The 24106-nt window shown below is 47.2% G+C and overlaps 1 protein-coding gene across 1 annotated transcript in view; it reads left to right on the top strand.

Moving 5' to 3' along the window:
- LOC142761677 (uridine-cytidine kinase-like 1) overlaps positions 1-24106 on the top strand; it is a gene marked incomplete at its 5' end in the record, with an annotated part of 33798 nt that overhangs the window by 5205 nt on the left and 4487 nt on the right. The window contains 3 exon segments of the mRNA XM_075885906.1: positions 9854-10087; positions 11364-11558; positions 12173-12404. Of these exon segments, the coding sequence (XP_075742021.1) occupies positions 9854-10087; positions 11364-11558; positions 12173-12404 (661 nt within the window).

The following is a 24106-nucleotide window of genomic DNA, read 5'->3' as shown; positions in this document are numbered from 1 at the left end:
TGGCTGATGATGTCAAGCAGCACTGTATCGTGCTTCTGTTGTTCCTCAATGTTAACGAAGCAGGACACTGACAAGATAGAGTACTCCGTGGGCTCGTCAGTGTCCTCAGGATCGTCGACAGGGTACTGGGAGAGGCAATCGGCATCATGGTGTAGACGGCCAGATTTTTAGACCACTGAATAGGAAAACTCTTGCAGGCGCAAAGCCCGGCGGCTTGATGGATTTTTCAGAGAGTTGAGCTTTTGAGAAAGTTGAGCCAGCAGAGCGCGTGGTGGTCGGTAACTACCGAAACTGGTGTCCGTATAGATAAGGTCGAAATTTCGCCACTGCCCATATGAGAGCCAAGCACTCATGCTCTGTGATCGCGTAGTTATGTTCAGGGGCAGATAGGAGGTGGCTGGCATATGCAATAACACAATCATGGCCACGTTTCTGAGCCAACACTGCACCAATGCCATGTCCACTTGCATCTGTACGGTTTTCCGTAGGGGCAGCAGGGTTGAAGTGGGCCAGAATTGGAGGAGTAGTGAGAAGAGCGATGAAAGTCGAGAACGCAGAAGTCTCTTCGGATTCCCATGAAAACGGGACGTCTTTCTTGAGGAGCTGCGTAAGCGGCCTCGCTATGTGTGGAAAATTGTTCACAATGTGTCGGAAGTAGGAACATAGTTCGATAAAACTGCGTACGTGCTTCACAGGTTTTTGCGTACGTCCTTCACAGGTCAAGAAAGTTTTTGACGGCGCTGATTTTTGGCGGATCTGGTTGTGCACCTTTGGCGCCTACTAAATGGCCAAGTACTGTGATTTGATGGCGCCCAAAATGACATTTGGACGAGTTGAGCTGCAGGCCAGCGCGGCGGAAGATGCCTAAGATGGCTGAGAGGCACTCTATACGAGTTTCAAAAGACGATGACGTTGTCCAAGTAGCATAAACAGGTGGACTATTTGAATCCTCTGAGCAGGGAGTCCATCAGTCGTTCGAAGGTGGCAGGAGGCCAAAGGGCATAGGCCAAAGCGCATGACCTTGGAACTTATATAGGTCATCTGGGGTGATGAATGCCATTTTTTCACGGTCAATTTCATCTACTTCTATCTGGCAGTAGCCGGAACGAAGGTCTCTGGAGGAAAAATAGTGGGACCCATAGAGGCAATCAAGGGCATCATCTATTCGTGGCAGAGAATACACATCTTTTTTGGTAATTTTGTTTAGGTGTCGATAATCAACGCAGAAACACCATGCACCGTCTTTCTTGTGGACTAGCACAACAGGAGAAGCCCAAGGACTGCAGTAGGGCTCAAGGATGTCCTTGGCGAGCATTTTGTCGACCTCACTTTGGATAATGTAACGCTCGGCCGCCGACACCCGATATGGACGCCTATGAATAGGATGCTCATTACCAGTGTTTGCGCAGCGGGTCGTACCAGTAGCTTTCCCCAACGGACGGCCGCTGAGGTCAAAAACGTCGATGTAGGACAGCAGGACCCGGTGGAGCTCGTGAGTCTGCTGCGGCGTTAAGTTGGAAGCGATCATTGACATAATAGCGCTGTCGGAGCAAGTGTCAGATTGATGTTGAGCATGGGGTTCAGAAGGAGCGGCCATCATGAAAAAAAAACATTACCGCATTGTCTTCTAAGGTGCAGAGCAATGCCAAAGAGATCCCTTGTGGCAGCACTTGAGGTTTCAAGCTAACGTTGACAATTGAAAGGCACGTAGAATTCCCTGTGATGGACAGAATGGTGTGCGGTAATGTAATGCCGCGGTTTATGAGGACATTGGTGACAGGGGTCAGAACATAGTCACCGTCGGGAACTGGTGGTATTGAGACGAGCTCTATGTAGGTCAGTGTCTGTGGAGGGAGGCGCGCATGTCCCGTTGTGCAGAGGCGACTCTGCCGTTGTGCAAGAGGTTTTTTGCAGGCAAGTGTAGACGGAGCGTACTGGTCGAACAGTCTATGAGGGCAGAGTGCGCGTACAGGAAGTTGAGGCCTAAGATTGGGGGCATTTATCAAGATCGGTGAAAAGAACAACTGAGTGTCAATCCGAAATGCTTACACGAGTGGAGCACATTCTAACGATAGATGCTATTCCGCCATCTGCAACACGGACGAACTGAGCGGTTGCAGGTGCGAAAACCTTCTTGAGCTTGTGGCAAAAATAGCTCGTCATCACAAAAAGTTGAGCGCCCGTGTCGACAAGAGCAGTGACATGTACGTCGTCTACTTGTACGTCTAAGTCTAAGGTTCAGTTTTCTCTGTATCATCAAGAGAAGACTTTCTGTCAGTCCGAGCGATGAAGCACTACCTCCGGGGGCGGCAACACTTAGTTTTCGTTGGGTAACCGCATGGGAAGGCGGGAGAAGATGGTCGGCGGGACAGTGGAAAACGAGACTGGCGACGTCGGGGAGATGGAGAGCGGGAGTACCGGTGTTCAGTAGCAGGTTTTTGGGCAAAATGATTGCGGCTGGTCTCATGGTGGTAGGCAGGATGTGCATGGAAGGTACGAGAGGAAGCTTGCGCAGGAGGACCCCAGTGACTTCTGCAATAACGAAAATTGTGCCCGATTCGGTGACACAAGAAGCAGATTGGCTTGTCATCGTGTGTTCACCATGGGGATGGATTACGGAACCTTGAGGGAGAGCCGGTCTGGAAGGGACGTGCAGGCGTGTATTGAGGCGGGAAGTCTGTGCGGGGAGGCGGTGAAACAGAGTAAATTCCCAAGCTGGCAATTTCCAGCCGGACGACTGCTTGAATGAGGGATAAGGTAATTGGAGGAGAGGGGTCAGGGGCGTTGGCCCACCTTAGCTGGAGCAGCCGCTTCAAGTTCCCGCCTGACGAGTTGCATCAGGTTGTCTCAGGTGTCTGGTGGATGATGGGTGTCGAGACACGAGGACGTTGCAGCGGTGTTCGGAAGGCGCTGGAACTGATGGGAGATGCGCCTGCTCTTAGCTTGTTGGAACCGGTGGCATTCTTGAATAATGGCATCAACAGATGACACATTGTTGTATACCAACAAGTTCAGTGCATCGTCGGCGATACCCTCTAGAATATGCACAACTTTGTCAGGCTCGCACATGTTTTGTAAGCTTGGCGGCATAGTGCGAGGACAGCCTGAATGTAACTGATGTAGGACTCTGTAGAAGTTTGTGTGCAAGTCAACTCATATTTATGAGTTGATATTAGCTCGCGCCAGTCTATCTGCTTAGTCTTCATCTCCATGCACTGGCACGTAGCAATATTATCGTAAGTAGAAGTCTAAAGTATTTTACCAGTGCATTTGTGTCTGATAGTGGTGCATCGGCTCTCCGAAAGCTTTGTTCGCTAATGCCATAATGCTTGCTAACAGAAGGGAGAGGTTGATCATCTGCTGTATTGTTTTGAACTAGTATGCTGTAGAAAAAATTTGCGATTAGGTTGCGTACAGGTATCGCTAATATCATCTCCTTTCCAAAGCTTACTAGGAACAGCTAATGCAGTCTGTCTATACTAATACTGAAGAACTGAACCATTTGGCAAGGCTCGAGTCATGGCAGGAAATGTCATTTTAGTGTTCCGTAGCTGAATTGGACAGCCGAAAGTAGACATGTTCAGCAAGCCGTTTGCCAGCAGGTTATGAATGCAAGGTTATGATTTCATTGGAATTAGCTGACTTCGCTAATAAATTCCTGCTTATTTTGCTTCACATTGGTTGGGTTGTTGTGTGTTGTGGCTTTGTAGCAGCTCAAGGTTTAGGAATGGCATTTCGATATGCTACTGCATGTTTGTCTGTTCAGTGAGTTCCGAATGAGCTGTTGCCGGGTGATGATTAGTTGTAAAGGGGAACCTAATGAGCGAATGTGAAGATCATGAAACAAATGAAATTGTTTGTATGTCGCTCCGTGTGTTTCTAAGCTTTTGAAAGAATGTCTGCATGTGACAGGCTGGCTGTACATTGCTAACTGTTGTGGTGATGTGATACTGCATTGCAATCTGAAAGATATTATGTGTTGGCACAAAAACGGCATGTGTTGTATGTGTAACCTACCAGTTTTCATCCATACTGAAGAAAAACTCCTACCTCATGAAGTTTTGTTGGCATATCTGCGGAACAGTGTAGTTAAAATTGATAAATCGTGTTCCAAGGACGACTGAACAAACTTCATGGTGAAGACTGTAGTTTCTCATGTTCAAAAGGTGCAGGGCAAATTCACATAATTGCACCTCTAGATTCTGTTACGATTCATGAATGTTTGTATGTTTGGTATGCGTCCTGTCGTAATATTAAGCTTGAAGCGTTTCAGGAAAAATGAAAGTCCAAGTGAGACTGTACTGTGCTCTGAAAAAGTTACCAAGCTCTTTGCGTAACATTGAAGTTATAAGTTTCTCCAGTGTGAGGTAATAACTCTTTTGTTACGATGCGTATTCGAAGCGATCACCAGTTATCGACGCTTTCGGATTGTCGATTTTGGCATATTAAATTTGTTTTTCGTGCACCCAGCACTTTCTAGTAGTTAGTCCAACCACTCAACTTTCAAAATCGATTTGAATTTGCCTGTTTTGGCAGCAAAGTGACTTTTCACAGACCTTTGGGGGAACCAATGTGTGTGTGTGTTGTTGGAAAAGTGCAAAAGGCGAGCGCACTTGACAGAAGTGCGTGCCCCTTGTGATTATGCCACAGTAATATCTAAAGTACTGTAATAAAAAGATCCTTTGCAAACCAAATATTGAATTAAAGGGTCAGTTTGGCAGTTTGAAAATGTTGGGCAGTAGTATTTGCCAGAAATTTATGCCAGCTATTCAGTAGAGAGCTGTTCATAGGAGTCAGGAAAAATTTATTCTACAAAAAAATATTGTGAAGGTCCGCCACGTGTTTAAAGTGTCGAGGTGGCCTCCTCTGATAGTTTCCAGCAGCTTTGGTTTTGCTTGTAGTGTTATATCAGACCGCATCTAGTGTCACTAGTCACTCCTATGGCATCGTCGTCACGCGTGCATTGGTGCGCACTAGCACTGCAAAACACATGCGCTGCTCGAAACAGTCTTGCAATCCCACTTTAATTGAGTGAGGACGAGGATGTCAGCACCTCAGCATTAAGTTTTATGGTGACGATGTTTTGTGTCTGCCTAAGACTTCCGCAGCTATTCGTGGGGTTGTTTTGTTTACATCCCCGAATTGTTCCCTCTGCCGCAAGTGCATATACCTTCTGACCTTTGCGCACAATCTTATAGCTACTCTAGCTATTTGCGTGGTCCACACTTCGCTGGGGTGCGGTGTCCTGGCGCTGGCTGCAGTGCTTCTCCTAATGACTGGAAGGCCCCTGGAGCACATCTTGGCCCTTGACTACGGAGCAGTGCGAAACATTTTAGAACTACGCACGATATAATTTTTTTTATACATGAAATGTGCAAAAATGCAAAGACGTATGCTTGGATGCATTTATCGGAACGCCAACGTATGCGGAGTGAGGTGGCTCATAAAAAGAGGTGACGCTAGATGAAATAGCCAAGTGTATTGAACATCTCACTTATGGAGGGATTATTCACATCACGAGTATGGACCTATATTGGAACACCTGGAGGCTCTTATCGCAAGGCAATGAAAATTCACTGAGAAGAGTGTACGAGTACACTTGTGTCTCAAAAAAAAAAAAAATTGCTATGCTTCACCACATGGCATGAGCAATAAAGTAGCACCTTGGTTCTTTTTTTCTTTATTTATGTGAAGATAAACATTTTGTACAACATTCATTATTTTTCATACCGTTCCTGGGTCATTTATGTACAAAATGTATATTCTGAATTTTCTTTGTTTAGAATATTTTTGCACATATAGTGTTTTTTATTGCACTGTTAACCAGCTAGCAACCAAAAATTCCCTAATTTTCACATTTTCATCTATTCTAAAGCATATACTTTTTAGAAAGAGCATTTCATTGTGCAAAGTTTGATTTGTTGTAGTGCGTGCTGGAGTGCTTTTCAAACTTGCAAGAGCGATCTTCCCGAGACATGAAAAACAACCCATTTCGTGTGCTAACGAAAGAGTTAATGCCCAATACTTCACCCACTTAGCATGAGAGGCAGTGCTCAGTCAAACAAATACTTGCTCTTTAAATGTACAGACAACCACTAGGAAAACTAATTAAGATAAACCCATCAAAGAAAAAGTTGACCATTGTTTTGCTTGAAATGAACCTTGTGCTTATCGTTAAATGCAGATTCATATTTTTATTTCTTCACTCAAATTACTTATGGCGCCTGTCGCGGCAAAAAGGTAAAGGTACACTTGTTGGAGATCACGTTGCCGTTTACGGGTGTGCCGGTCTCAATATTCATTGAAATGCTGTAAAGATTTTATAATCTTTTTGAATGTGAAAATGCCTTCGTTTGTGCTGAGCAGAGCAGTGGTGCTACCTTCGCTCAACATAAAGTCGATTTCCATGAGTGGCAGCAATGTATGTAGCATAGAGCCTAGCAGCACACACCTGCTGATGAGTTGGAGAAGTACGAAGAGTGCCTCGCGACCTCCGCTGTTAGCTCCAGCAACACGGAGTTCGCGTGCAAACAAGGCCGTAAGGAGACCTCGCGTGATGACGAGCATTCGGAAAAGTATGCTTCCTTCTTTTCATACTCCAAAACAGTTGAAAATGGCGTTTCACACACTCCTGTGAAAGCAGACTTTGAGCGTAATGCGAGAAGGGCTATTGCTTTGCAGTGTTCTTGGAGGACGCCCATGTATAGTTTAGGGGCTTTTCAGATCTAAAGATACCGCTTCTAAATAACCACCCGCTGCAGGTACAAGCGCTTCAAAGGGTGAGCTTTCTTTCGCACTGTAACAAACTAGATTGAGCAAAATCCATTGTCAGTGCCTTTGAACTGAGCCAAATATCGGTAATAATTATACAATGGTTGCTTTAGTAATGTCAACCTTGGGTGAAATTGAATAAATTCATCCGAAGGTAGAATGCAGATAAGAGCCCCAGGTGTGGGTTTTTTGTTTAAATGAAGTGAAGTCTTTATTTATTGGTCTTTCACAAAATACAAAGCAGATGAGCATGTAAAAAAGGAACTGTTTAGACCGAAAACTATACGGTCAATAAATTGTCATACAATATACATTGCCATCGCCTTGAAGTGACCGTGAGGCACAAATGTGGCAGATCATAACTAAAAACTTAATCTGTAGAATATCATACTAAATAAGAAAAGTATGATGTTTACAGCAATTGCACACCATAGTTATTTGCATGAAATAAACTCTGATTGCACTGGAATTCTAAGCAATGCACAGTTCCCTGTTGCACAGGTAAAGCCATTGAAATTGTGACACTCTTAGTTAATTACGAGAGAAGGCAGAATATAACATAGTCTCTATTTAGGCATATCTACATAATTGAACACAAGTTGGAACTCAACTTAGATGTTTGTTTTTGAAAAGCATATATATATAGACATCCTTTGGATGAATAATTCTTGAAAACAATGCCTCACATATATGTATATTGGAAAAAGCATGCACAGTGGTTCTGTTGCTTGCCTTGTTTCTCTTCCTTGTCGTGCATTTTGTTTGGCCAAGTAAACATGTACAGTCGAGCCCACATATAACGGCCCCACTTAAAATGAGCCTTCGTTTAAAAGTAACAATATCCATGTAACCGTGAAAATATACATTGGTTCAATGGCGTGAAATCGCACTTGCAACGAACGTCTCCGAGCGCTGCTGATCGGTTACAGCGAACGGAGTCAGCGGTCTGCCGACTTCCCGGGAAACCAATTTCGACCACCGATCGGGCATCGGCGAGGTGCCCATACATTCTTATTGTTAAACGCTGACCCTGCCTCCGCGTCCCTCTAGTTGCCGCTCTCTTCAACCCATGGAGGAAGGAAAGGTGTTTCCTTCCTCCATGCCCCGACCGCTTTTTGTTCTGCACCCCTCCGTCCTTTGTCTTCCCTCTACTCTGAGCACCCCGCATCCCCAGACGAGGCCCGTGTTTTCACGCTGCCATCGATCTTTCGAAGACCGGTCAGCCATCTACCCTGTTTTTGATCGCTGGTACTGTCGTTGGCGTCGCCGGCCTGGAGTGACCAGATCATATGCCAACATTGTCGGCCACCGACTCTATCCGATAGTCTGCGTCTAGTGCACGCGCGTATGCTACCCCACCGAATATGATAATTTGCTATTTGTTTCGTGTTTAGGACTTGTTCTTGCTCACTTCGCACTCAGCTCAGCATGCCTTCCGCGCACGTGCAAAAGCGCGAAAACGGCTGTTAATTTGTATGGAACGAATCACAAATTATTGCAGTTCGTGAGGCCACGCAAACCCGCCAGCGCAACAAAACGATTTTTTGACCACGGCCGCAGTCTTGGAACACCGCCGCGCTCACCGATCCAGGCGACCATGCTTTGATTTCTGCGCGCGCAAGCATTTTTTCCAAGTTTTTCTACATGCGAGTTTCGCGGACCTTTCAAGCAAGCTACCCAACCTGCCTCCTTCCCGTGTGTTTTGGTTTTCAAGGTCGCCCTCCCGCCGCATCCTCCCCTCTCTTTATCGCAACTCCTTGCCCTTCTCTCGCAAGTCTGTTCTCCTCTCTTGATCGCAAACCCTTCGTCCGTCTCCACCGCTCCGCGACGCCCGCCACGCTGGCTTGAATTAGTTTCGTTTTATGACTGGAAACTCCACGCATTCTGGCATGTGTGTCACGCGTGTGCGTCTTGCTCGCTCTTGGTATGCGTGTGTGGTCGTGATGGCCGACGGGAGGACTAGCACGCTTTTTCCTGCCGCTCAACAAAACGTCGTAAGTGTAACCGCTTGGCTTGAGCGTAATCCGCGCGTTAAGTGCCACGTTGCGGAGCGCTTGCTCATAGCTGTTGACCACCTGGCAGCCAACTTGCCGCTGCGGGCGTCCCGGTATTCAGCTGTGGAAATGGTGAATATTTCGTGGGCGGTGGTGACGACTACATGTGCGCGAAACTTTTCGCGGGGCCGACTTCGTCGACGTCGGGCATGATGCCGAGCCTGAAGCTTCCGAACTGCGGCGGTGATTTGTGGCAGCGCGTTGTCGATTCCGACCTGGAAGAGTGGGTGGGACATCTGTTGCGATGGTTTAATTACGGCCGATGAAGATGCCGACACTTCGGAACTGTGCATGGATTGGGGCATTGTTAATGAAGTATGTGGCGAGAGCCATTTGGAGGAATCAGATTGCGAGAACGACCAAACTTTGGAGCCAGTGCCTCATGCAGCTTTTGCCACGGGCCTCGGTGAACAAGCACAGTGCTGTTTTAAATGAACTCGAGACCGCCCTTATCGCTTCTGCTCTTCGAAAGACATGCATCACGGACTTTTTGGGGCAAAAAAGTTCTCACTCGCAACTTTTTTTAAAAGCTGGGTTTCATTTACTACGAACTTCGGGATACAGCGAACGGATGCCGCGTCACGCTCAGGTTCGTTATAAGTGAGCTCGACTGTATACTGTATATTGTATGTAATTGTTTATTGAAGTACAGTCGAACCCCTTTATAGGAGAGACTGATATAAGAGCCAGATGCATATAAGAGACACCGGTGTGCCTGCATTGAAGTAAGGGTTGATAAAAAGATGCATACGAGGTACCTTGCTTATAAGAGCATGCCTCCTGAAAGGGGTTTAACTGTATAAAATTTAACCACACATCTTTTATAACATTGAATGTGTAACAGCTAGCATCTTTTATTATCTTGTCATTTGCTTTGGTGCGTAGCGTTCTACTGTGTTGCCTTGTTTTGCCCATTGTGAAGTTGTCATCCAACCAATATTTGTGTATTTCGATTTTATCTTGGGAGCTTAAGGGTCGATGGTTGACGGGAGGTCATTTTTTTACTATTTTTTGTCTTTTCTCTGCAGCGGGGCTTGAAACTACGCTCCAAGATGGCCGAATCGCACACCGACCAGCCTTTGCCGGCCTCGCTGCACCTACTGCCACAAACGCCTCAGCTGCGTGGCATCCACACTTTCATCCGCAACCGGGCCACGCAGCGTGACGAGTTCATCTTCTACTCCAAACGACTCATGCGCCTCCTCATGGAGTACACTGTGGCCCAGTTGCCCTTTCGGGATGCCACCGTGGAGACTCCTCAAGTGAGTAGCCGAGCTCATTTTGCGTAAAGCCACATCTCGTTACAATAAAGCAACTTTGGGACCAAAAATTAGTTTGTGATATCCGGTATTCATTGTAAGGGTAGAGTTATAAAGTGTGCTTTAACGCAGGCATGTTGTGGGAGGTGGGGGAGCAATTGCTGAGTCAGTGGAGAAGCCTTTGCTTCCTTTGCTCCGCTGCTTGTAGCGCTTGCGCCTTGCTCTGAACCGGCTCCGCTGCTTGCATCAAGTGCGCAATATTGCTGTTTCCCTCTTCGGTTCTCTGTCGGGATAAGTTGCGACGTCGCAGAGTGCAGATATCATATAAGAAACAATGTTTTAGGACGCAAACAAGTTGTTACCGTTGCCACCGGCAGGTGGAGTTGCAAGCTTGGAAGACTTCTTTAAGATAATGCACGGCTGTTCTCCCGACTGTGAACCGAAACTGTTTCACGCGTGCTGCCCACTGTCTACTTTGGGAGTATGTTTTATGCCCAATATTCGTTATGTCTCGGGCAAGCTTCCGGCAACAACATGCCATCTTGCAGCCTGCATCCTAGGCCTAGCTAGCGATAGCAGCCTGATCAGTAGTGGCAGGTTATGAAAGTGGCGAGAGTGGGTGCTGGATCAACGGCACGTTTTTTCAGCTTAAATGGGGGGGCATGCATCTGTCGCACTAGAGGGGTGATTCGTAGTGGGAACTGTTTTTGACATTGTGCCCTCAACCTGAACAATCGGAAGGCTCTGGAATTTTAATGGCTGTTCGACACACTTTCTGTGCTGTGTGGAACGGTGGCAAAGTCCGCAGTTTCACTTGAAGGAGGTCCAAAAATTTGTCGGTGGCCTTCCACTATGGCAATCTTTCTTTTTTTTTCTCTCTCTCTGTTATGTTAACAATTGTTGTCCATGTACGTTAACCTTTCAGCATTTGCAAATTTACTCGCAAATCTGCATGTCCTCAATAGTCAGAATGACGCGACTGCCCATTGGTCATGTTTGTTCATGTACAGCTTACAGTGCGAATATTTGTGACTCTGGCAGTTTACATTATAAGTAGTCTATGCTGCACCATTCTGGGTTTTTTTATAGCAGCCAATCTCGCCAGACAGAAATAACATATAAGACCTGATTGTCTACCTTGTCTGAGCAATCTGATGCGAAGCAGATTATGTAATTCAGCATATCCAGAGGAAGGCGCCTAGTGTACACCAGATGACCAGTGCTGCCAGGCTGGACTCTTTCTACCCTCACTGCTGTTCACGCTGTCTCTTCGATGCAGGGCATCAGCTACAATGGAAAGCGCAGTGCGGCCGGGAAGATCTGCGGTGTGTCCATCCTTCGTGCGGGCGAGACTATGGAGCAGGCTCTGTGCGACGTCCTCAAGGATGTCCGGCTGGGAAAGATTCTCATCCAGACCAATCAGAGCACGGGAGAGCCTGAGCTCTACTATCTACGCTTGCCCAAAGACATAAAGGTACGCGGTCGCGCTATAGCCCACCATAGCAAGCTGAACTATTCCTCTGGGTTTGAGGTCGTGCATGTTGGTGTTTTGTTTTTTAAGTGTGTGTGTTAGTGGAGCTGATTTTCTTTTAAAAGTCGCATGATGCTAGCATTCTTGTTTAGGCCATTTTTTATAAGTATTGTGAGTTTTATAGCCTTGCCATTTCATGTAAGTACATATTGGTCTGTGGTCAGTGTCATGGAGCAGTGCTCATCACAGTGGCTATGAAACTCGGATGTCGTGCTGAATAGCTTATCTGGGAGGTAGGAGTCGTTACGAACTATGCAACTGTACAAAGTCAATAAATAACAAAGTCGACTAGAGCTTAGCGGCTTTATTTATAGTTAATATAAGTGGAGCAATTATGAGATAAATAGAGATTAAAATAGGATGGAAGGACAACTTGGCGACTGTGGGGATCGACACTGCAACTTTTGCCTTGCATATAGCGAGAAAGTTTGCATTTAATGAGTGATGAGGCAGTTGGGTTCATTATTTAGGTAATATTATAAAACTTGGAAGGTAGAAAGATGACTCAGGGCCAAAAGAAGTAGAGTACTTTATTTATATCGTGCTGTTACATACAGGACTACACCATCCTACTAATGGACGCCACAGTGGCGACTGGAGCGGCATCCATCATGGCTGTGCGGGTGCTGCTTGACCATGACGTGCCCGAAGAGAACATCATGCTCGTGTCTCTTCTCATGGCCGAGTCTGGTGTTCACTCGGTCGCCTACGCGTTTCCCAAGGTTCGCATAATCACCACAGCCGTTGACCCTGTGGTTACGGAGAAGTTCTACATTGAGCCGGGCATCGGTGAGTTGGTGCTTTTTTCCTTTGGGCTGTTTTCGGCTGCACTAAAACGTAAGCATTGAGAGTTTGGCGAACTGGATTTGACGCTTTCTATCGTTAAAGCAATTTAATAGTCAGTTCAACGACTCTTTCTACATATATTAGATGCGAAGCAGCTGTTTGACTAGCCTGTGTAACGCTGTCCATCCATGTCTCCATGACAACGTGCCGCACCGCGTTCCCCCCCGCCACCATTGTTGGAACGATGCCAAGTAGGTCAAATCGCAGCTGTGTGTTCACATCACTCTCTCCCTCAACCCCAGCAGCTGCCGACTCCTCCCAACACACATAGGCGGTGTTGTTCCTCTGCCCACCCGTAACACACTTCTCTCTCTCTTTACCCTCTCCACCGCCCGCAACCCTCGACAGCACGTTGAGTGGAAACACTCTTTCGGCTTGTTTATCTGCGATGAAACTTACAAGAAACCTAATGCACCTCCCGAGTCTTCGCGTTTCAAAGAAACATTCGCTCGAGTAAAGGCTACATTGAGTTTTGCTTCAAATCGTTCTTCCAGCACCTGTGTCGATGCTCGTTTCAGCCAGGTCAACCGCGTGCACGCCACTGCTGCTTTGCGCATCCTATCATGGTTCCTTTTGAGAAGATTAGCCATAATTTTTTTTTGAAAGTGGTATATGCGTGTATGTTTGTGGATGTGCAATATAAAAAAATATGTGGTGGGTCTGATCAAGTTGTAGGTATTGTTGCTCGTATCCTGCTATCCTCACCGTAAATGGTACTTGTTTTTATCTTCATCTTTTTGTTACCTTTTGTTGAAAATGCATTGATTGAGGTGAAAATAACTGATGTCACAATATATTTCATATCTCAAATATAGTAAAAAAATGCTGGCTTATACAGCTGTGTAAATGTAGTACCCTGTACTAATTTTAGGTAGATTCATGCAATTGTGAAAACGTAGTCGAGTTATCACTTTTCCCAAAAGTTATTGTGTGGTGCAAAGTCTTCCAAATGAATGAAGGAATGAAATAGTACTTACTATAAAATATTCGTAATTTGGGCGTGCTCTGGTGAACTTATGCTTTGTTTAATGTGTACAGAAAGTGTTTAGCAGGGTGTGTGGAGGAAACAAGCAGGAAAAACGGTGGAGTGTAGTCAATGACGCCAAGAATTTCTTAGCAGACCACCACATGTCTTCTGACCATGCCAATACCATGCTGCTCTAAGCAAAGCTATCTACAGATAAAGCTGAACCTGTTTATGAGAGGCACACACTGAGGGGCAACTGTTGTCTTTTATGCAAGGTGTCCCTTAGAAGCAGGATACCATGTATGCATTTTCTTATCAACCCCTATTTCTATGTAGGCACACCAGTGCCTCTTACACAAATGTAGGCATACTTGTGTTCGTTATCGCAGTGTCTCTTATGAAGGGGCTTGACTGTATGGGCAATTCATCCCACATTTTTGCCCATTTTATATCTGATTTTGTTTGCTATGCAACCGAAGTGACTACTGTCAAGGCATGTATATACAGCCGCAAGAAGTAATAATTGTTAGGTTGGTAATGATTGTTGGTTGGAGTAATTGTAATGTTTGCTGGAGCAAGGAGTAATGATTGTTGGTAGGTATTGGTAGTGATCATGTATGAGAAGTCTATTTATCTGCATATGTGCGTGGAAATCCATGTGTTAAATAGGGCTAGTTGCATTTGGTTCACAGTGAGAAGGAAACCACTGCAAACACAGCGACAGAAAAAGGAACAGAACAGCACGAAAGCTGATTTTATCCGAACCACTTATTGCATGAAAGCAGTAACCAAATAATCTGTCAACTGAAGCTTTTCTCATTAGGATAAATGGAAGCATGTATTAGCCAAGGATCACTAACCCTACGTAATGGTGAATTTGGTTATGCAGTTGAACGCACTCTAAACGATATTGCCACCAGTACAAGTTCTGAAAGTATTATTTTCATAGATGCGGGCAGGCTTCTATGTGCCGCTGTTCAGAAGAGGACGAAGATACGCGTGCAGAGAAAAACGATAGTCGTATTGCCGTTGTTCGAATCAGTTTGACATCCTTGTGTGCCATTATCTACAGGTTACAGTTACGTTGTAACGTGACAAATGGTGGAGGCGCTGGGTAATAGTCTATGCACTGTTACCACGAGAAAGTTCTCAGCCCCAACATCGACGCCTTGGTAGAAACAGCCAACCTTCGACGCAGTCGGCGGCAACTAGGCCTACCACCCCAATTCAGCCCTCTTCCGGAACGCTCCAGAACCATGGCTTATGCGACAACTGCAAGCCAGACTGAACAGACCGTGACTCCGCCAGCTCCATGGCTACCAGCCTCTCGAACGCCAAAGCCCTTCCATGGGGAGCCCTACGAAGACGTTGAATACTGGCTGGACCAATACGATTGAGTCGCCGTCGCCAACGAGTGGGACGAGCACCGGAAACTGCGGTATGTCTATTTCCACCTGGAGGATTCGTCGCGTATTTGGTTCGAGAACCACGAGGCTGCCCTGACAACCTGGCCGGTGTGTTGCACACAGCTTCGGAACACGTATGGTAGCGCCGACCGGAAAGAACAAGCCGAACGTCTCCTCAATTCTCGCAATCAAAACCCAATGAAAGCGTGGCCATGTTCGTTGAGATGTCTCATCTGTTCCGTCGAGCGGATTCTGCAATGACGGAAGACAAAAAGGTACGCATTCTGATGCGGGGTGTCAAGGAGCAGCTGTTTGCAAGACTTGTACGAAACCCACCAGCTACTGTCGCAGAATTCCTCCGTGGTGCGACGACAATGGAGCGAATGCTAAGACAGCGGTCTTCGCAGTATGAGCGGTCCGACAACCTTGCATGTCTGTCAGCACCCTTGGTAACACCCGATGTCACGAGCATTCGTGACATCGGGTGTGACATCGGGAGCATTCGTGACATCGGGAGCATTCGTGACATCGTCGCGTACAATGCTAGTCCGTAGCATTGTACGCGACGAGCTGCAAAAGCTTCACGCAGTGCCTTCACAGCCTCAAGTGGCTGCTCTGACAGACGTCGTCTGTGAAGAAATGCGGCAGCTGGTACGACCATTAGTGCCACCTCCAACCGAAGCTCCTCTGCTAACGTACGCAGAAGCTGTACGCACTCCTGCACCGGCAGCCAGCTATTTCCCCCGACCGACTAGCCTGCAGACGCCGCAGCACTTTTCGGGCCTGCCACACTATGAAAACCAATGACCGACTTGTCTGCAAATGCTGCAGTACTTCTCGGGCCCGCCACACTATGAGAATCCGCGACCTAATTTGCAGAAATCTAGCGTGTGGCGCGCTTCCGACAATTGGCCATTATGCTACCACTGTGTTGAGCCAGATCACTTGTACCGGGAGGGCTCGTACAGACAGATGGGCCTACCTGGATTTCGGCCACACGCTCGTCGGCCCAGGGACAGGGAACGACCCCGCGCCATCGCAGAATACTTAGCAAGTCTACCGTCTCCGAATCTTCAGCGATGCCAATCACGCTCTCCGTCTCCTCAACGCTCTTTGCCCGCGAATCAATACTCTACTTTTGCCAATGTTGTTGCGGGACGATCTGCTAGGTCCCCAAGTCCACGCCGGGGAAACTAGAATCAGCGGCCTCCGGGGGTTAAGCTATCGTCAAAACAGCCTCCTCCGACCCATCCGCCGACCTTCGACGATTCCTTTCAGTTGACACCTCACATCGGGGACGAACCCGTTTCTGCTGACATTGCCGTCCTTGTCGACAACCGTACAGTGACTGCTCTGGTCGACACCGGCGCCGACTACTCGGTTATCAGCGCTGAACTTGTGGCTGAACTCAGGAAAGTCACGACTCCTTGGGGGCATGGACCAAACCTTTGGACAGCAGGTGGTCATCTCTTGACAACAATCGGGAGATGCACCGCAAGGCTGCAAATCTGTGAGTCGACGTTCGTCGCTTCTTTCGTTGTGATTCTTGAATGCTCCTGGAAAGTTATCCTTGGCATGGATTTCCTTCGCGAGCACGGCGCTGTTATAAATCTTCGAGACAGCCTCGTAACGTTTGCTGACGACTATGGCCCGAAGCCTAGAGATACCGATCCGCAGAAGTCTGCGCTTCGCATTGTCGATGACACCGTCACACTTCCGCCACGCACCAGTATGTTCGTTACTGTACAGGGTGACATAGACCATGACGGTAGTGGTATCGCTGAAGCCAACCTTTCAGTGCTCTTGTCTTAGCAAATCTGCGTTGCCCGCGGCATAATTCAATTTAAACGTGGGATGACTGAGTTGTTGGTCACCAATTTTAGTGGAGCATACCAACATTTGGCCAAGCGAACAACTATCGCTCATTTCGAAGCCATTGATGATGAAGCGTGTACGACGATAGCCCCAATTTCTGCAGCCGTTGAAAGTGACACCGCGGTAGCCGATACAGTCGATGTCAATCCGAAGCTGTCATGTGCGCAGAAAGAGCAAATCCGCTGTATCCTCCACATGTTTAGCGACTGTTTCGCGTCTACATTTAAGATAAAACAAACACCAACCGTAAAGCACCGCATTGTCACTGACCATGCTGAGCGACCCATACGCCAGCACGCCTACAGAGTATCACAAAAGGAACAAGAGGCAATACGTTCTCAAGTGAGGCAGATGCTCGAAGATGGCGTAATCCAACCCTCGAACAGTCCATGGTCATCCCCCGTCGTACTAGTAAAAAAGAAGGACGGCACTCTCCGATTTTGCGTCGATTACCGCAAACTCAACAAAGTCGCAAAGAAAGACGTTTATCCGCTTCCGCACATCAACGACTCACTAGACCGCCTCCGACGCGCCCGGTACTTTTCCTCTATGGATTTACGCAGTGGCTACTGGCAGATCGAAGTTGATGAACGCGATCGAGAGAAAACAGCATTCATAACGCTTGATGGTCTGTACGAATTCAAGGTGCTGCCCTTCGGTCTGTGTTCTGCCCCTGCGACGTTCCAGAGGATGATGGATACAGTGCTCTCCGGTCTCAAGTGGGAAGCATGCCTTGTTTACTTAGACGACGTCGTTGTCTTCTCCCAAACGTTTGAGCAGCACTTGCAGCGACTTAGATCTGTGTTTGCTGCAATTCGCACGGCAGGCCTATCACTGAAACCAGAAAAATGTCATTTTGGTTACAACGAGTTAAGGTTCCTCAGCCACCTTGTTAGCTCTGATGGTATTCGGCCAGACCCAGACAAAACATTGGCTGTCGCAGATTTTCCACCACCTGCCAACAAACGTGATGTGCGTCGATTTTTAGGCCTCTGCGCATAATACTACAAACGCTTTGTGCAAAATTTCGCAAACATTGCTGAACCCCTCACTCGTCTGACAAAAGAAGATGTCGTGTGGGGCCCTGAGCAAACATGCGCTTTCTCCGAGCTCCAGCAGCGTCTCCAGTCTGAGCCCTTACTCGGACACTATGACGAATATGCCGACACAGAACTACACACAGACGCCAGTAACATCGGCCTTGGTGCAGTCCTCGTCCAGTGGCAAGGCGTCGTCGAACGCCCTATTGCTTATGTGAGCCGGATTTTATCATCTGCGGAAGCGAATTACACAACCACTGAAAAGGAGTGCCTAGCTGTTGTCTGGGCAATAGCTAAATTCAGACCGTACCTGTATGGTTGCCCGTTCAGAGTTGTTACCGATCATCATGCCCTCTGCTGGTTGGCAACCTTAAAGACCCTTTCGGACGTCTGGCCAGGTGGAGCTTATGCCTTCAGGAGTTCGATTTGACAGTCGTGTACAAGTCTGGCCGGAAGCATACTGAGGCGGACTGCCTCTCCCGAGCTCTTCTTAAGACAGCGTCAGGTGATCACGATCTCGACGGCCGTTTTCTCTGCGCCGTTAGTGTATCCGACTTGGCTGAACAGCAGAACGATTCAGAGCTTTGGCGATTCATCGAATATCTCGAAGGCCGTACGCCGCATCCACCACCAGCATTCGCCCGCTTGCCATCATCGTTCTGCGTTCGCAGAAATATCCCCTATAAAAGAAACTTCGACCCTTACGTGACTGAGTACCTGCTCGTCGTCCCGCCAGCGTTACGAGCCGATGTTTTGTTCGCCTGTCACGATGCGCCTTCCTCAGGCCACTTAGGATTCACACGTACCTTGGCCCGGATTCGCCAACACTATTACTGGCCTAAGCTCAATCGAGACGTGAAGCATTACGTGAAGACGTGTCACAAGTGCCAGCGCCGTAAAGCACCACATCAGCGCCCAGCCGGCTTTTTGAAGCCCGTCACTCCTCCGACACAACCGTTCCAACAAATTGGCATGGATCTACTCGGACCTTTTCCCAAGTCTCGTGATGGCAACCGCTGGATTGTAGTCGCTACTGATTACATGACACGCTACTGCGAAACGAAGGCATTACAACGTGGCACCGCCATTGAGACTGCCCACTTTTTTATGAAGAACATCGTCCTCCGACATGGAGCACCAGCAGTTGTAATAATTGATCGTGGCACAGCTTTTACCGCCCGGATGATACAAGACGTCATGCAGCTTAGCGGCACAGTACATCGAAAAACTACTGCATACCACCCACAAAGCAATGGCCTTACAGAGCGACTAAACAAGACGATCGCCGACATGCTATCCATGTATGTTGACCAAGACCACAAAAACTGGGATGACATCCTCCATTACGTCACGTTCGCTTACAACACCGCTGTGCAAGAAACAACTGGATTCACACCATTCCGGTTGCTTCACGGCAGGCAGGTCACTACAATGCTGGATGCCATGCTTCTACCAGACAGACGGCAGATTAGTGTCAAGACGAACGAATTTATCAGACTGGCAGACACAGCTCATAAGCTTGCAGTCGAACGAATCCACAAGCAACAATGCATCGACTCGCTGCGGTACAACGCTCGTCGTCGCGATGTCTCTTACCAACCCGGAGAACGAGTGTGGTTGTGGACTCCCATTCGACAACGGGGTCGGTCGGAAAAGTTGTTACGCGGCTATTTTGGTCCCTGTAGAGTTCTCCGCTGTCTCAGCGAAGTAAACTACGAGGTTCTTGACGAGGACATGGCTCGTAAATCCCGCCTTTCACAACAGCCACACGTCGTCTATGTTTCGAGGATGAAACCATTTTACCAACGCTGACTATTCGTCAAACTTCCTTGAGTAGACTTACAGTGATTGTGAACACCCACTTGTGTATTGCTTATCGTATGTCTTTTCTTTTCATATGGTAATTATGTTGTGACATGGGGACGATGTCCTTTGGGAAGGGGGGAAATGCCACTAGTACAAGTTCTGAAAGTATTATTTCCATAGATGCTGGCAGGCTTGTATGTGTCGCTGTTCAGAAGAGGACGAAGATGTGCGTGCAGAGAAAAACGATAAAGTATTGCCGTTGTTCGAATCAGTTTGACGTCCTTGTGTGCCATTATCTACAGGTTACTGTTACGTTGTAACGTGACAATATCGAGTTTAACAATATATCTTTTAAAACAATGGGAAGCTGCTGCACCATCAACCTAAGTATATTTTCTGTCGTAAAATAACTTGCTTACAGCAATTCCCACATGCTGTATTATCGGTTATAACCTCTGGCTTTCGGGTGTTTGTGCTGAGAGGTAATAATGTGAAATTCTTGAAAAAAAAAAGAGAAATTAAAGCTCCTGAACCTCCGCTAGAGCACTGCATGGGCCCTGGGCGGCCCGCTGGCCGGGTGCGACATTGTTAGATCGGGCCTGGCCCGGGCTCAGGCCTATAAGCTTCAGGCTTGAGTTGGGCGCAGGCCTGTGTCAGGCCCATATTAGAGCCTGACATAGGCCCGCGCCCGACTCGAGCCTGCACAGACACCAAGGAAAGATAAATTTCCTTGGTATCTGCAGACGACCAACCTGCTTGCGTTGCACAGTTTCGCAAGCTGCATAGTTGCAAGGAAACTATGTGCCGTCGTAACAAATGTGAACTGAGTCAAATATGACGTGTCGTATACTCGTGATTGTTGATCGGGAAATACGTGGCGTCTGACATTTGGGTCCGTCGGTATGCTACACGTTTTTTGAGAAAATTCGTGGCGTCTGACATTTGGCTCCGTCAGTATGCTACACGTTTTTTGAAGAAACGTGCTTGTAATATATTTTTTTACTACTGTTTGCCCACCTTAAGGAAAGATTTGGCAGGTGCTACTGCTGCAATGGCAACGGTGCACTGCTAATGTCATAATGGTGTATATAACATGTGCGCACTGATAACTAGGAAAAAATTTTGAGTATGCAGATACACTCGCATGCTCGCAAAGCCTTTCTCCGCCTGTGTGCATTGTAGACTCTTCAATGCGACTAGTGAGTGATGAATAACTCGAGAGTTGTTGTTGATGCACTTCAACTGCGAGATGCAAAGTGGCTTTTATGACAGACGCTCCAATCGATGGAAATGTTGCCATTTTTTTGTGCTAGCAAGGCAGTTGCAAATACTTAGCACTTGGTAATTTCCGAAAAATGTGAAGGATTTAACTTGAATGTCCATCATATAGAACAAGTGTTTGCTTATCTTTACAAACACTGTGTTTTTCGTCTTCTGACAGAAATTCGTAAGTGTCCTCTATGTCGAAGTGCAAGTTTTTTCATGGCGCTCAAAAACGTGGAAGCACTCCCAGGGGGGGGGGGGGGGGGGGGGGGGAGTTAGAGCTTTATATAAGGAAACTCATGATTATGATTTCGATTTGATACTGTACACCTTGAAACAGGGAAGCGGGGGTGTATAGGCACGGGTGCATTGGCACCTTTTACTGAATAAATGTGCGACGGCTCCTGCGGCAACCGGGGTTCAGGAATTTTGCATTCCTTCAAACTTCTTCCCCCAACTTCTGCCGTCTTTTTCATATGAACAGATGAGTATAAGACACCTTAAAGCTGGAAACATGAGCCCCTACTCCTGTACAAAATTTATTGTATACAGTTGCATGCACAGACACCAAGGAAAGATAAATTTCCTTGGTGTCTGCTGACAACCAACCTGCTTGCGTTGCACAGTTTCGCAAGCTGCATAGTTGCAAGGAAACTACCGTATACACGCGTGTAAGGGCCGCACCCGTGTAAGGGCCGCATCCCGTTTTTAAGAAGCACATATTCAAAAAAAAAAAAAAAAAGTTGTGTGTAAGGGTGGCATCCGCACTTTCCTTGACCCATGCGTATTCAAAATGCGCGCGCGTGTGTGAGGTACTAGGCATTGTCAGTAGATGGCGTCAGGGAACGCAATTCTCATCATCACCATATAGTACATCATTAGAATAATTTGTTGGTTTTCTTCATGCTAATATGTTCATGAAGTTGGCTAAAAATTTTTAATTTTTTCAGTAGTGTTCATACACCCGCCAACTAAAGGTTAAAGCAGGATTTTATATTTAACTTCTGACACTTCTATACAAACGCGCTATCCATATCGGCATTAGTATCACCAACTTTGGTATTTGTGCGTTGTTTGGTCATTGTGCTGTTCAGCCTGCCATGTGCTCGAGTTTTGCGCACCGTTGAATGACTCTGGGACTCCAGCTAGTTTTCTGCGGGACGTTTACGTTTTCGCACGATGGGCAAGCAGCTGAATAGCTATACAGCTGGCTATAAGTTGAAGGTGATCGAGTTTGCCCTCGAGCACGGGAAACGGGCCGCCGGCAGAAAATTCGACGTTGACGAGAAGTGTGTTCGACGTTGGTGCGCCCAGAAGAAAGCCTTGCAGAACACCAATATCAAAAAGCGCGCTTTCCGAGGAAAACAGTGCAAGTATCCCGATTTGGAAGAGGAGTTGCTCCGCTATGTGACTGAGGTGCGGAACGATGGTTTTGCGCTCACTACAGACATGCTGCGCATGAAGGCACTAGCCTTGGCACGTGCGAAAAATATACCGGCCGGGGATTTCAAGGCTAGTGCTGGCTGGGTGCGAAGGTTTATGAAAAGAAAGGGACTCTCTTTTCGGCGAAGGACCACGCTGTGCCAGCGGCTGCCAGAAGACTATACCGACAAGGTGCTTAGTTTTCACAAGCATGTCATCGGCCTGCGCCATCAGCACAGTTATTTGTTGTCGCAAATAGCGAACGTTGATCAAACTCCTGTGTGGTTTGACTCTCCGAGAACTACACAGTCGAAGTAAAAGGCAAGAAGAGTGTCGCCGTGCGGACCACCGGCGCTGAGCGCCAACGCTGCACCGTGATGCTTTGTGTGACCGCGGACGGGTGGAAGCTACCCCCGTACGTTGTTTTGAAAAGGAAAAGAATTCCCAACGAAGTTTTCCCCAAGGGCTTCATAGTTAGAGCCCAAGAGAAGGGATGGATGAACGATGATTTGGTGCTAGACTGGGTGAAAAGTGTTTGGCAGAACAGACCGGGAGCTTTGTTGGCCAAACATTCACTTTTAGTATTGGATAGTTTCCGCGGCCACCTTACCGATAAGGTGAAGGAGCAGCTGCGCCGTGTCGGCACAGACATGGCCGTGATTCCAGGCGGCCTCACAGGAATGTTGCAACCATTGGATGTGAGCGTGAATCGACCATTCAAAGTTGAATTCCGAAGACTCTACACGGAATGGATGGCAACCGGCAACCATGAGCACACGCCGACCGGACGGCTGAAGAGGGCACCGCTTGCTACTGTTCTCGGTTGGATATTGTCGGCGTGGAGCTCGGTGTCGACGGACATTGTGTCCCGAAGTTTTAAGGTCACTGGGATATCCAACAGCCTGGATGGCACCGAAGATGACTGTTTGTGGAATGATGGTGCTCCGCAACACACTATCTCCGACTCCGAGTTAGAGGACTCGTCGAGTGACGACGATTAAGCGCACACGCGGCATACTGCAATAAACGCTCTTCGTTCACTAACTGGTACGTTGTTTTTAGTTCACCACAAAAAAAGTTCCGTGTATGGGCCGCAACCTGAAAATTAGCCCTCATTTCCTGAAAAAAAAGTGCGGCCCTTACACGCGTTTATACGGTATGTGCCGCCGTAACAGATGTGAACTGAGTCAAATGTGACGTGTCGTATACTCGTGATTGTTGATACGTAGTTTTCTCATTCGTTCAGGTATTCTGGGTTCACGTTTGCTCAATACGCCCGTATGTCAGTTGTAAATAAAGGCTGCTTTTATACATCGACACTTTCATACTGTGTCTGTTTTCTTTATACAAAGGTGCAATAAAAACTTCATTTTATTTGGCCCGGACTTGTTTCGTTTTTCTCGGAAATCAGTAAGCTTAACTTTTGCCTCTTCAGAAAACATGAACAAAATTTAAAAAAAGATTAACAAAATTGTATGGCTACATTGGCCAAGCGGCCAGTGGACCTGAGAAAAAGCACGAGCGCAATGCACATATATGTGAAGTGGGAAAGTATGGCTTCTGCGGCAACCCTCCCCTCTCAATTTTGCATCCTCTCCCTCTATTTGAGGACATCAACAGTGAAGTCATGAAAGAAATTTTCTGTTCATGATTTATTTCTAGTAGGATGCCCGGCAACCGCCAGTGGTAAAAGTGGCTCTGTCGTTGCCGGGAGCGAATACATGGGAGGTATAAGGAGTTTCCGCCCCGTGGAAGTCCTCTCAGAATTATCTAAAGTGTGCTTTTTTAATTGCATGGCATAATAAATGGCACTTTCAGGAGACTTGTCACATTTACTCGACGAACCTGGCTTTCATGTAATTTATG

This window comes from Rhipicephalus microplus, unplaced genomic scaffold (genome assembly GCF_043290135.1).
Source record: "Rhipicephalus microplus isolate Deutch F79 unplaced genomic scaffold, USDA_Rmic scaffold_449, whole genome shotgun sequence".
Lineage (NCBI taxonomy): Eukaryota > Metazoa > Arthropoda > Arachnida > Ixodida > Ixodidae > Rhipicephalus > Rhipicephalus microplus.
Note: the sequence above shows the minus strand (reverse complement) of the source record. Positions and strands in the feature narration are given on the sequence as shown.